The 14521-nt window shown below is 45.3% G+C and overlaps 1 protein-coding gene across 6 annotated transcripts in view; it reads right to left on the bottom strand.

Annotated features, from left to right (window-relative positions):
• The window catches only part of LOC139560502 (adhesion G protein-coupled receptor L2-like), a 113885-nt gene that overhangs the window by 71870 nt on the left and 27494 nt on the right, over positions 1–14521 (bottom strand). For all 6 annotated transcript variants that reach the window (XM_071377352.1, XM_071377353.1, XM_071377356.1 and 3 more), the window contains exon 2: positions 13327–13543. In XM_071377352.1, coding sequence (XP_071233453.1) covers positions 13327–13402 — 76 coding nt within the window. In that variant the 5' untranslated portion in view covers positions 13403–13543. The remainder of the gene's footprint in view (positions 1–13326; positions 13544–14521) is intronic.

The raw sequence follows: 14521 nt of genomic DNA on the forward strand, positions 1-14521 counted from the left end.
TAGATTTAGCCAGTGGAAACTTGTGCAATAGACACCGGCTGGAATGCACTTTTAACCAATCAGAATTCCGGATTAGACCCACCCGTTGTATAATCATTTTATAGAAATCACATTCCAACATCCCATATACGGTCGTTGTAGGTGACCCTTTTAGAGCTTGGTCAAGGAAGTGAGAGACAAACAGAATCCAGACACATTCCAATGCAGTAGCCCAACCCAACAGGCGGACAATCTCTGGAACACTGTCTGACTGACCACTGATTGACTAGAGTGTGATGACTGTGATGACCTTGCCCCCTCCACTCCTCCACCGGTCAATACGAGCAACAAGCAGCCTGGCCACTGATAAGAGATTGGCCAGATGGGGAGACCTTGATGACAGACAGCTTCCTGCTTCCCTGCCCCCCTCCTTCACTTCGATGAGGAGCCATTGCGGGCTGGCAGCCCTGCGCACTCAACGGAGGAATATGCTGATAACGTACCAGGCAAACAAAAACGCTCTTTGTGCCTCTCTCTCAGTCTCTCTGTTTCTCAGTCCCCTGTTTCGGGGGACTATTCCATCTCTAACCACACTTATTCAATTTCCTGCACCGCAGTAGAAGGGTTCCTTATCTTGGCCTGTTTATACCTGCAAATCGCCCAGCAGCCCTTTTGTTTGCAGGTGACCCACCCCGAGGTGACATTTAATTCCTGGACAGAAAATGTGGTCATGCTCCATGGCACAGCCTCCCTAGCCTTGGGGGATTTACTATTACATGCTACAGAGTGGTGTTCGTTCACCATCTAGAGTGTACAGACCTAGCAGACAGAGGTACACAAACAAGAGTGCTGCTGCTAATAAAACATAATGGAAATAAATCAAGCCCAATGAGACACAAATACACACACACAGAGAATAGTAATCAGTATGTAGACTAACCTATCCTGCACAGGTTATAACACAAATACACAACTGACAGAAATATGCAAGCAAACACGCACGCACACACACACACACTCACCCTATCATAATTAATTTCAATTACTTCACTCCTTTTTATTGTTATATAATTTTTATTTTTTAAATAATTAACATCTGGGGTGTATATCATATTCACTGCTGCCCAAAATTTAATTATAAACTCGTACAAAATCGACTGCAGTGTAAAGTGAACGTCAGCAACAAATTCTTCTCTAAATAGCAATAATTTTCTTCACAGACACTACGGATGCAATATAGCCTACTTTCCCTTTGATAAAGCCAAGATCCCCTTTCTTCCTATAAAATCAAATCACATTTTATTTGTCACATGTGCTGAATACAACCTTACAGTGAAATGCTTACTTACAAGTCCTTAACCAACAATGCAGACTTAAGAAAATACATAAGAATGAATGATTAAAGAGCAGCAGTACATTTTTTATTTGTATTTTATTTAACCTTTATTTAACCAGGTAAGCTAGTTGAGAACAAGTTCTCATTTACAACTGCAACCTGGCCAAGATAAAGCAAAGCAGTGCGACACAAACAACAACACAGAGTTACACATGGAATAAGCAAGCGTACAGTCAATAACACAATCGAGAAAAAAAAAGTGTGTGCAAATGGCGTGAGGAGGTAAGGCAATAAATAGGCCATAGTAGCGAAGTAATTACAATTTAGCAAATTAACATTGGAATGATAGATGAGCAGATGATGTGCAAGTAGAAATACTGGTGTGCAAAAGAGCCGAAAAGTAAATAAAAACAATATGGGGATGAGGTAGGTAGATTGGGTGGGCTATTTATAGATGGGCTATGTACAGCTGCAGCGATCAGTTAGCTGCTCAGATAGCTGATGTTTAAAGTTAGTAGGGGAAATATAAGTCTCCAGCTTCAGCGATTTTTGAAAATCGTTCCAGTCATTGGCAGCAGAGAACTGGAAGGAAAGGCAGCCAAAGTACGTGTTGGCTTTGGGGATGACCAGTGAGAGATACCTGCTAGTGCGCGTGCTACAGGTGGGTGTTGTTATCGTGACCAGTGAGCTGATGATGTGATAGCTTTACCTAGCAGATAAGGCGGAGCTTTACCTAGCATCGACTTATAGATGACCTGGAGCCAGTGGGTCTGGCGACGAATATGTAGCGAGGGCCAACTAGAGCATAAAGGTCGCAGTGGTGGGTGGTATAAGGGGCTTTGGTAACAAAACGGATGGCACTGTGATAGACTGCATCCAGTTTGCTGAGTAGAGTGCTGGAAGCTATTTTGTAAATGACATCGCCAAAGTCGAGGATCGGTAGGATAGTCAGTTTTACGAGGGTGTGTTTGGCGGCGTGAGTGAAGGAGGCTTTGTTGCGAAATAGGAAGCAGATTCTAGATTTAGTTTTGGATTGGAGATGTTTAATATGAGTCTGGAAGGAGAGTTTACAGTCTAGCCAGACACCTAGGCATTTGTAGTTGTCCACATATTCTAAGTTAGAACCGTCCAGAGTAGTGATGCTAGTCGGGCGGGCGGGTGCGGGCAGCGAACGGTTGAAAAGCATGCATTTATTTTACTAGCGTTTAAGTTGGAGGCCACGGAAGGAGTGTTGTATGGCATTGAAGCTCGTTTGGAGGTTAGTTAACACAGTGTCCAAGGAAGGGCCAGATGTATACAGAATGGTGTCGTCTGCGTAGAGGTGGATCAGGGAATCACCCGCAGCAAGAACGACATCGTTGATATGTACAGAGAAAAGAGTCGGCACGAGAATTGAACCCTGTGGTACCCCCAAAGAGACTGCCAGAGGTCCGGACAACGGGCCCTCCGATTTGACACACTGCTCTGTCTGAGAAGTAGTTGGTGAACCAGGCGAGGCAGTGATTTGAGAAACCAAGGCTGTTGAGTCTGCCGATAAGAATACGGTGATTGACAGAGTCGAAAGCCTTGGCCAGGTCGATGAAGACGGCTGCACAGTACTGTCTTTTATCGATGGCGGTATTGAAATCGTTTAGTACCTTGAGCATGGTCGAGGTGCACCCGTGACCAGCTCGGAAACTGGATTGCACAGCGGAGAAGGTACGGTGGGATTCAAAATGGTCAGTGATCTGTTTATTAACTTGGCTTTCGAAGACTTTAAAAAGGCAGGGCAGGATGGATATAGGTCTATAACTGTTTGGGTCTAGAGCGTCACCCCCTTTGAAGAGGGGGGTGAAATAACAATTGCGGGGCTATATACAGGGGGTACCGGTACAGAGTCAATGTGCGGGGGCACTGGTGTCGAGGTAATTGAGGTAATATGTACATGTAGGTAGACTTATTAAAGTGACTATGCATAGATCAGCAACTTGAAGCTCTCAACCTGCTCCACTACAGCCTTGTCGATGAGAATGGGGGCGTGCACTGTCCTCCTTTTCCTGTTGTCCACAATCATCTCTTTTGTCTTGATCACGTTGAGGGAGTTGTTGTTGTCCTTGCATCACACGGTCAGGTCTCTGACCTTCTCCCTATAGGCGGTCTCATCGTTGTCGGTGATCAGGCCTACCACTGTTGTGTCATCAGCAAACTTAATGATGGTGTTGGAGTTGTGCCTGGCCGTGCAGTCATGAATGAACAGGGAGTACAGGAGGGGCCCCCGTGTTGAGGATCAGCGTGGCGGATGTGTTGTTGCCTACCCTCACCACCTGAGGGCGGCCTGTCAGGGAGTCCAGGATCCAGTTACAGAGGGAGGTGTTTAGTCCCAGGGTCCTTAGCTTAGTGATGAGCTTTGAGGGCACTCTGGTGTTGAACGCTTAACTTTCTGAACATTCGAGACGTGTTGTCCACTTGTCATTCCAATCTCCTTTGCATTAGCGTAGCCTCTTCTGTAGCCTGTCAACTATGTGTCTGTCTATCCCTGTTCTCTCCTCTCTGCACAGACCATACAAACGCTCCACACCGCGTGGCCGCGGCCACCCTAATCTGGTGGTCCCAGCGCGCACGACCCACGTGGAGTTCCAGGTCTCCGGTAGCCTCTGGAACTGCCGATCTGCGGCCAACAAGGCAGAGTTCATCTCAGCCTATGCCTCCCTCCAGTCCCTCGACTTCTTGGCACTGACGGAAACATGGATCACCACAGATAACACTGCTACTCCTACTGCTCTCTCTTCGTCCGCCCACGTGTTCTCGCACACCCCGAGAGCTTCTGGTCAGCGGGGTGGTGGCACCGGGATCCTCATCTCTCCCAAGTGGTCATTCTCTCTTTCTCCCCTTACCCATCTGTCTATCGCCTCCTTTGAATTCCATGCTGTCACAGTTACCAGCCCTTTCAAGCTTAACATCCTTATCATTTATCGCCCTCCAGGTTCCCTCGGAGAGTTCATCAATGAGCTTGATGCCTTGATAAGCTCCTTTCCTGAGGACGGCTCACCTCTCACAGTTCTGGGCGACTTTAACCTCCCCACGTCTACCTTTGACTCATTCCTCTCTGCCTCCTTCTTTCCACTCCTCTCCTCTTTTGACCTCACCCTCTCACCTTCCCCCCCTACTCACAAGGCAGGCAATACGCTCGACCTCATCTTTACTAGATGCTGTTCTTCCACTAACCTCATTGCAACTCCCCTCCAAGTCTCCGACCACTACCTTGTATCCTTTTCCCTCTCGCTCTCATCCAACACTTCCCACACTGCCCCTACTCGGATGGTATCGCGCCGTCCCAACCTTCGCTCTCTCTCCCCCGCTACTCTCTCCTCTTCCATCCTATCATCTCTTCCCTCTGCTCAAACCTTCTCCAACCTATCTCCTGATTCTGCCTCCTCAACCCTCCTCTCCTCCCTTTCTGCATCCTTTGACTCTCTCTGTCCCCTATCCTCCAGGCCGGCTCGGCCCTCCCCTCCCGCTCCGTGGCTCGACGACTCATTGCGAGCTCACAGAACAGGGCTCCGGGCAGCCGAGCGGAAATGGAGGAAAACTCGCCTCCCTGCGGACCTGGCATCCTTTCACTCCCTCCTCTCTACATTTTCCTCTTCTGTCTCTGCTGCTAAAGCCACTTTCTACCACTCTAAATTCCAAGCATCTGCCTCTAACCCTAGGAAGCTCTTTGCCACCTTCTCCTCCCTCTTGAATCCTCCTCCCCCTCCCCCCCCCTCCTCCCTCTCTGCAGATGACTTCGTCAACCATTTTGAAAAGAAGGTCGACGACATCCGATCCTCGTTTGCTAAGTCAAACGACACCGCTGGTTCTGCTCACACTGCCCTACCCTGTGCTCTGACCTCTTTCTCCCCTCTCTCTCCAGATGAAATCTCGCGTCTTGTGACGGCCGGCCGCCCAACAACCTGCCCGCTTGACCCTATCCCCTCCTCTCTTCTCCAGACCATTTCCGGAGACCTTCTCCCTTACCTCACCTCGCTCATCAACTCATCCCTGACCGCTGGCTACGTCCCTTCCGTCTTCAAGAGAGCGAGAGTTGCACCCCTTCTGAAAAAACCTACACTCGATCCCTCCGATGTCAACAACTACAGACCAGTATCCCTTCTTTCTTTTCTCTCCAAAACTCTTGAACGTGCCGTCCTTGGCCAGCTCTCCCGCTATCTCTCTCAGAATGACCTTCTTGATCCAAATCAGTCAGGTTTCAAGACTAGTCATTCAACTGAGACTGCTCTTCTCTGTATCACGGAGGCGCTCCGCACTGCTAAAGCTAACTCTCTCTCCTCTGCTCTCATCCTTCTAGACCTATCGGCTGCCTTCGATACTGTGAACCATCAGATCCTCCTCTCCACCCTCTCCGAGTTGGGCATCTCCGGCGCGGCCCACGCTTGGATTGCGTCCTACCTGACAGGTCGCTCCTACCAGGTGGCGTGGCGAGAATCTGTCTCCTCACCACGTGCTCTCACTACTGGTGTCCCCCAGGGCTCTGTTCTAGGCCCTCTCCTATTCTCGCTATACACCAAGTCACTTGGCTCTGTCATAACCTCACATGGTCTCTCCTATCATTGCTATGCAGACGACACACAACTAATCTTCTCCTTTCCCCCTTCTGATGACCAGGTGGCGAATCGCATCTCTGCATGTCTGGCAGACATATCAGTGTGGATGACGGATCACCACCTCAAGCTGAACCTCGGCAAGACGGAGCTGCTCTTCCTCCCGGGGAAGGACTGCCCGTTCCAAGATCTCGCCATCACGGTTGACAACTCCATTGTGTCCTCCTCCCAGAGCGCTAAGAACCTTGGCGTGATCCTGGACAACACCCTGTCGTTCTCAACTAACATCAAGGCGGTGGCCCGTTCCTGTAGGTTCATGCTCTACAACATCCGCAGAGTACGACCCTGCCTCACACAGGAAGCGGCGCAGGTCCTAATCCAGGCACTTGTCATCTCCCGTCTGGATTACTGCAACTCGCTGTTGGCTGGGCTCCCTGCCTGTGCCATTAAACCCCTACAACTCATCCAGAACGCCGCAGCCCGTCTGGTGTTCAACCTTCCCAAGTTCTCTCACGTCACCCCGCTCCTCCGCTCTCTCCACTGGCTTCCAGTTGAAGCTCGCATCCGCTACAAGACCATGGTGCTTGCCTACGGAGCTGTGAGGGGAACGGCACCTCAGTACCTCCAGGCTCTGATCAGGCCCTACACCCAAACAAGGGCACTGCGTTCATCCACCTCTGGCCTGCTCGCCTCCCTACCACTGAGGAAGTACAGTTCCCGCTCAGCCCAGTCAAAACTGTTCGCTGCTCTGGCCCCCCAATGGTGGAACAAACTCCCTCACGACGCCAGGACAGCGGAGTCAATCACCACCTTCCGGAGACACCTGAAACCCCACCTCTTTAAGGAATACCTAGGATAGGATAAAGTAATCCTTCTCACCCCCCCCCCCCCCTTAAAAGATTTAGATGCACTATTGTAAAGTGGCTGTTCCACTGGATGTCATAAGGTGAATGCACCAATTTGTAAGTCGCTCTGGATAAGAGCGTCTGCTAAATGACTTAAATGTAAATGTAAATGAACGCTGAGCTGTAGTCAATGAATAGCATTCTCACATAGGTGTTCCTTTTGTCCAGGTGTGAAAGGGCAGTGTGGAGTGCAGTAGAGATTACATCATCTGTGGATCTGTTGGTGCAGTATGCAAATTGGAGTGGGTCTAGGGTTTCTGGGATGATGGTGTTTATGTGAGCCATGACCAGCCATTTAAAGCATTTCATGGCTACAGACCTGAGTGCTATGGGTCGGTAGTCATTTAGGCAGGTTACCTTAGTGTTCTTGGGCACAGGGACTATGGTGGTCTGCTTGAAACATGTTGGTATTACAGAATCAGACAGGGAGAGGTTGAAAATGTCAGTGAAGACACTTGCCAGTTGGTCAGTGCATGCTTGGAGTACACGTCCTGGTAATCCATCTGGCCCTGCGGTCTGGTGAATGTTGAACTGTTTAAAGGTTTTACATCGGCTGCGGAGAGCTTGAACACACAGTCGTCCAGAACAGCTGATGCTCTCATGCATGTTTCAGTGTTACTTGCCTTGAAGCGAGCATAGAAGTTATTTAGCTCGTCTGGTAGGATTGTGTCTGTAAATAGTTTGCAGGCCCTGCCACATCCAACAAGCGTCGGAGCCGGTGTAGTATGATTCGATCTTAGTCCTGTATTGATAATTTGGTTCGTCGGAGGGCATAGTGTGATTTCTTATAAGCTTCTGGGTTAGAGTCCCGCTCCTTGAAAGCGGTAGCTCTTCCCTTTAGCTCAGTGTGAATGTTGCCTGTAATCCATGGCTTCTGGTTGGGGTATGTACGTACAGTCACTGAGGGGACGACGTCCTTAAAGCACTTATTGAAGAATCCCGGAACATATTCCAGTCTGTGCTAGCAAAACAGTCCTGTAGTTTAGCATCTGCTTCATCTGACAACTTTTTTATAGACCGAGTCACTGCTTAAATTTTAGCTTGTAAGCAGGAATCAGGAGGGTAGAATTATGGTCTGATTTGCCAAATGGAGGGTGAGGGAGAGCTTTGTACGCATCTCTGTGTGTGGAGTAAAGGTGGTCTAGAATTTTTTTCCCTCTGGTTGCACATTTAACATGCAGATAGAAATTAGGTAGAACTGATTTAAGTTTCCCTGAATTAAAGTCCCCGGCCACTAGGAGCGCCACCTCTGGATGAGCGTTTTCCTGTTTGCTTATGGCGGTATACAGCTCATTGAGTGCGGTTTTAGTGCCAGCATCGGTCTGTGGTGGTATGTTGACAGCTATGAACAATACAGATGAAAACTCTCTTGGTAGATAGTGTGGTCTAGAGGTTATCATGAGATACTTCTACCTCAGGTGAACAAAATCTCGAGACCTCCTTAGATATCGTGCACCAGCTGTTGTTTACATAAATGCATAGGCCCCCGGCCCGTGTCTTACCAGAAGCGGCTGTTCTGTCCTGCAGATAGAGTGTATGAGTGCCAGCTGTATGTTCTTAATGTTGTTGTTCAGCCACGACTCGGTGAAACATAAGATATTACAGTTTTTAATGTCCCGTTGGTAGGATAAACGTGCTTTCAATTCGCCCCTTTCATTTTCCATCGATTGAACGTTAGCTAGCAGGACGGAAGGCAAGGGCAGATTAGCCACTCGTCGCCTGATCCTCACAAGGCACCCAGATCTCTTTCCACGAAATCTCAGTTTCCTTCTCCTGCGAATCACAGGGATCTGGGCCTGGTCGGGTGTCTGTATTATATCCCTCCCGTCTGACTCATTGAAGAAGAACTCTTCGTCCAGTTTGAGGTGAGCAATCTCAGTTCTGATGTCCAGAAGCTCTTTTCGGTCATAAGAGACGGTAGCAGCAATATTATGCACAAAACAAGTTACGAACAACGCAAAAAAAACTAACAAAATAGCATGGTTAGTTAAGAGCCGATAAGACGGCTGCCTTCCCCTCCGGCGCCATCCCCATCAAACAAGCATCCAACAAGTGCCTTAAGAGAATTGTCTTTTAAAAACAGTATGTTTTCTAAAGTAAACTCTCCCGGACACATTAAAATCTATGTCATGATGAAGGAGAAAATTGCTGACAATGCCAAGTTAAAATATTCAATAGCACAAGTAGAAATAGTCATGCCGCAATAGGACAGATTGCATTGTTTACACTGATCATTGCTATTCTTGTCTTTGGTCTCACCTGTAATAAATCTTCTTTGTTCTTATTTGTTGTCTAGTATTTGCTATATGTTGTGTATATTGTTGATACAATGTGACATACTCTTGGCTTCAATTCATCTCTATGTAAATATTACCATATGAACTGGAAATTATACTGTAATAAAATTGGACATATTGCTATTACCTTCAATCATCTTCCTTATTCTAAAGTCTCATACATGATTAATGCTGAATATAAAAAAAGACAGCCTACGTGTTTTTGCAGACATGAACGTTTGATTAAATGCATTACTTTGTCATGACATTTGTAAGGCCTGGGAAGGAAGTGACTTGTGAAAACCAACTCCAAGAATTTACATTCAAGCAGGGGTGTTCAATTAAACTGAAACTCCTCTCTACTGTATATACCACTGGGAACAATATTAGTTTGCCACCACCATTATTTGAGTTGGGTTGTTTGAGTCTGAGGAACTTCCATTTACTTTAACTGTAGATCTCACATTTGAGTGGAAAAAGTGAGGCAGGGATCTGGTCCAGTGTGTTTATATCCACTTGAGACGTTGAGGGTGTGAATTGAGCTGGGTTGTGTCGCTGCCAGCAAACAAGATTTAGGGGCATGCTAAGCAAATGAAATCAACCTGTCAGGAGGCTTAACTTCCAACCTAATAGATTGAGTGTCTGTTCATCATAGGGCCATATAACAGGGATTTTTACAATCACATCTAAATACACAATAAAAGCAAGCTAGGCCTCTCCTCTCCCAAAGGCCTGCACTCTTAAATCATAGTTGTGCGTACGGACAGACGGGAACATTCTTGTTGCTGCTTTTGGTTTCCCAAGACCCACTCAGGAAATCACTGCTAATCTAAATTACCCCATCAAGGGTGATATTGTGTTTTGTTTTCGCAGAATGAAATGCTAAATCCTGTGCTGTTCAATATAGCTTTTCTCATTTTAATTACATTTTTTTTGGACAAATCGTATCTAGGTTTACCAGCTTCTCCTAATCATTGGAAATTCTGCAAGGTTACATTCAAAAATACACATTTCATCTTGAAGATGGACATAGTGAGAAAGCATTGTGAGGGAAAGGATTGTGTGGGAAAGCATATGCTGTAGCCAATATTGACTGAATTATAATGATGACTGCAGTATAATAAACATTTTGAGAATGTGAATGTGATGGTTAAGATCCATCTCTCAGCGACACCCCCCATGCGGTCACGGCTAGATGAAAGTCCAAACGATAAAACCCGGCTTGTTTCACGGAAGACTTCCATTTGGGCCAGAACGTGCCATGGGAAAGGGATAAATCAGAGGGCGTTCTGTGTGCATGTTCACAGCACGCAGTCTCGCCAGTCATCTGTGAATCTCCCAGGGCTCGACTGATAATTCATGATAGCCCTGCCATAGACCCGTACCGTTCAGATAGGAATTATAAAAACACAAAACCAAGCATATCAGTCAGATGACAGACTGGACGTTTATGGCTGGAGGCCAGTGTGGAGAATCGAGGCTCGATGCTTTCTTTCCATTCATTCCACTCTGACAACTGGAAATACCAGTGTGGCACATTGGAGACCATTCCATCAATACACAGCCATGGCTTACTTATGGCTTGAGTCCAATCATTTTGATGAGTTGGGACCTATAGTTGACCCTTATAACCATCTTGATAGGATAAAATCACTCAAGTATGGGAGTTGATAGAATAATATAATAACTTTTAGGCAAGATCTGCTATTGAAAGCAATGCAGTCTAATGCATGTGAAATTTCAAATTATGTGCAAACAGTTTAAGTAAAATTGGAAGCCCTCCATGTCTACTAGGAGTGAATAAGAGTGCCTAAATTTTGGCAATTTTCACTGACTGAAAAAGTTAGTCTCTAATTCTCAATATGTACAAGGGTCATGTGAATAAACAAGGTCAACAATAATTACACCACTGTCTGCTTTAGCCCTTAGGCACTTTTCACAAAGGCTGGTATTTGAATAGACCAAACATTGACACCTCAGTTTAATATGCTTGTCAAATACACAGAACCTGGTGTAGAAACTGTATATCGCCTGCAATCCAAACACTTGTTGGGAACAAAACAAACAGTGTTTCCTGAATTATACTTAATCCCCATCTACACAAAGAGATGACACAGACAAAGAAGAGAAAACACTTTATCTTCTTCTTTCTGTTTCATACATGTTTGGATGTTTCGGTTGAGGGGCCTATTCCACTCCTGGTATTAACAACAGAACAACGTCTACACAATATCTACACAAAATAAACCGCAGAACATAATCCCCCCCCAAATCTTGGCTTCTTTTCTTTGAAGTTCATAATAACTGCCATTGTGAGAGGAACTCGGCCCTACCTTTGTAGGGTTGGCTGCTTGGCTAGGTCTGAATCTGGTTGTCAACTTCTATCTTCATATCTACAGGCTGGGCGGTCTAAAACCACCCTTGAGTAACATGATACCATCCCTGACCCAGTTTGCTGCTCCAGGAATGATATACTTAGTCAATATATAGCCATACAAGTTAGATAATGATTTGAAAAAGCAGCAGTAAAAAAAGAGTGCAAATATAGAACGGAAGTGATTACTAGAACTTTTTAAAAGCATTGCGCATAAGTAGAGAGAAACAGAAAGCTATATTTGAATATAAAAATCACATGCACTGAACCATGGCTTCCAATGATGTCCCTATTATGCTAATAAGAAAACCCACCAAATGGCATTTTTCATAAACGTTAATTAACTCGATGGAATGAGGGGACAGTCACAAGTATTTGTGCTGACTCCATTCCTCTAGTTACAAAAACCTAGAATAAGCATTCAATAACCCCAAAACAATAATTTTTTTCATTTTTTTCTGTCATTAAAGATTTTCAAAGCACAAGGAATGTTTTTGTTTTGGGTGTACATGGTCACGTCATAATACTATCTCCTCCTCACTGAAAAGAGGAAGTCATTTTTAAGAGGGGGCCTTTTGTAGGTCGGACATCCATGGAAATGTGGTTAATGCTTAAAAAAATGGCACACACACACACGCACACACAGGGTGAAGGTCAGTGGCGTACGGATGGATCCGACATAGTTTTCAATGTGAAAACCCACACACATTCCTTCTTTGATAAAAATGGGCAAATTTGCATTCATAGGCCTGAGATCCCTCGCCTTCGTCAAGTGAAACCCAAAACCTTGACTTTCTGCATACCAAAGCAGGAACTCCCCTGAAAAGAAAATCACCGGGACCGTTCAGCCCAGACCATCTCGCAGCTCAAATCAGAGCCCCATTCTTCAAACTTTTCTGAGGTCGTTTTTTTTCTTGGGAAAAAGATTTGAGTTATTTAGTATCGTCTACAAATGCTATACATCTACAAAGTGAGTCTATCTCCTTCTGAATGTTTGTGCCTGCCTTGACTGTTCTATTCCCATCTCTTTTTAGTTAACAAATCATCTTTCACAGTCAGATTTAAATATAAAACCAAAAAAAACTATTGAAATCTATGAAAGTGTGAAATAAAAACATGACAAAGAGATATTTATTTCAAAAGAAATCTCAGGAGTTGATACGCTTTGACGTTTGGCTGTAATCAATGTTTGGCACGCTAGCATGTGATTTGAGTACAATGAGAGTAAAACCGAACAGACATGTAATGATTGTCATTAAGCAGAAATACCAACCAACCGATATTAATGCCTCCGATGGGAACATATCAGAGAGAATAGTTTGACAAACTTGTAATGACAGCCAAACGTACTAATCTAAAGTAAGGCATGGAAAAGAAAAGATCATCACAAGATGCCTTTGGGTAGTATAAAAAACACACAGACAAACACTAGTAGTTCTTTCCAAAAACTCTTCTGTTAGGCAAAATGCCATCTCCTTTGATTGAAGCCTCCAGGTGCAAGGACTGAACAGAATCATCCTATCAAGTTGCATATAAAAACGAATGGAGTTTTCTGAATTACAAAAGCCTCGGTGCACTGCACTCAGATCTACAACTCAGTCCCTGTGCTATTGTGAACCTTCAATGATAAAATGTCTTGGAAGTGAATTCACCATATAACACAACTCTTCACTCCCATTAGAAGACTGCAAACATACTTTCATGGAACACAATCACACACACACACACACACACACACACACACACACACACACACACACACACACACACACACACACACACACACACACACACACACACACACAAAGATGCCAACACACACACACACACACACACATCATGTATCGGACTCAAATCCAGACATGTAAGGACTTACCTTCTGAACAATGGAAATGAATTAGGGTGAGCAGTAGACAATGGAGAACTAAACACCTCCACGCTGCAGGAGCCATTGTTGCTGGGTGTGGAGAGGTCTCCAGATGCCCTTTAGTTAACAACTGTGGTTGTAGGATATAGAATCGAAAAAGCAGAGGAGTCTTGGAGTAGTCAGCGATCTGTGGTTTTAGGAGAAGCCTCACCAGTCATCTTCTCATCTGAAAATACAGAGAGGAAGATTGGGGTGAAAAGGAGGGGGGGGAGGGTACTGCTGCAAATCGAGACAACATCATCATCACAAAGCCTATGTCATCACTGCTGCCATCTTTCAAGATGGGTTTGAGCGATGCATTACCATAAATATTCAACACACAGTACAAATGGTGAATATTCATGGCGAGACAAATGTATACTGAAAATGTGTGATAACAGTAAGTCACTTCGGATATATGCATCTGCCAAAATGACCACAAACATTCATCAGTCAAACCAGTCAGATAGTGAGATATTCAGTCCATGCAGACAGGCAAATGGAGAGGTTTGACAAAATACTGGAGCTATTCAGTCTATCAAGACTACCGTTAGTGTTTATTATTCGCTTCTGACAGGAAATACTCTTGGGTAGAAGAGAGGATGACAGAGCACTCATCCCTGGGCTATAGGCTCATCTTTTCCATGTAGCGAATTAGTGTTTACACTGACTACCTTCACCCCGTTTATCCCTCCACTCCCTGCCTCCCTCGATCTCCTCCCCAGAGCTCTACTGCCTTATACCCACAAGAGAGGACCCTGTTGCTCAGGCAACACGCTCACACAGACTCAGACAGGACACCATTAGAGACACAGCTTCTTTGTGAGGTACTTTTGTCTGCTTCTTCCTTATCTTGAAGGGAACCACAAACAGCCCAGCCAGCTTTGTCTGCCTCGGCTAAGGTTAGGCTCAACTACCAGAAGACGCCCTCCACACACCAGAGAGACTTGTTAGAATACAAGTCAAAAACGCCGGATAGAGGCTATGTCACATATACACCACCGTTCAAAAGTTTGGGGTCATTTAGAAATGTTCTTGTTCTTGAAGGAAAAGCACATTTTTTGTCCATTAAAATAACATAAAATTATTCAGAAATACAGTGTAGACATTGTTAATGTTGTAAATGACTATTGTAGCTGGAAACGGCAGATTTTTTATGGAATAT

This window comes from Salvelinus alpinus, chromosome 30 (assembly GCF_045679555.1).
Source record: "Salvelinus alpinus chromosome 30, SLU_Salpinus.1, whole genome shotgun sequence".
NCBI classification, from domain to species: domain Eukaryota; kingdom Metazoa; phylum Chordata; class Actinopteri; order Salmoniformes; family Salmonidae; genus Salvelinus; species Salvelinus alpinus.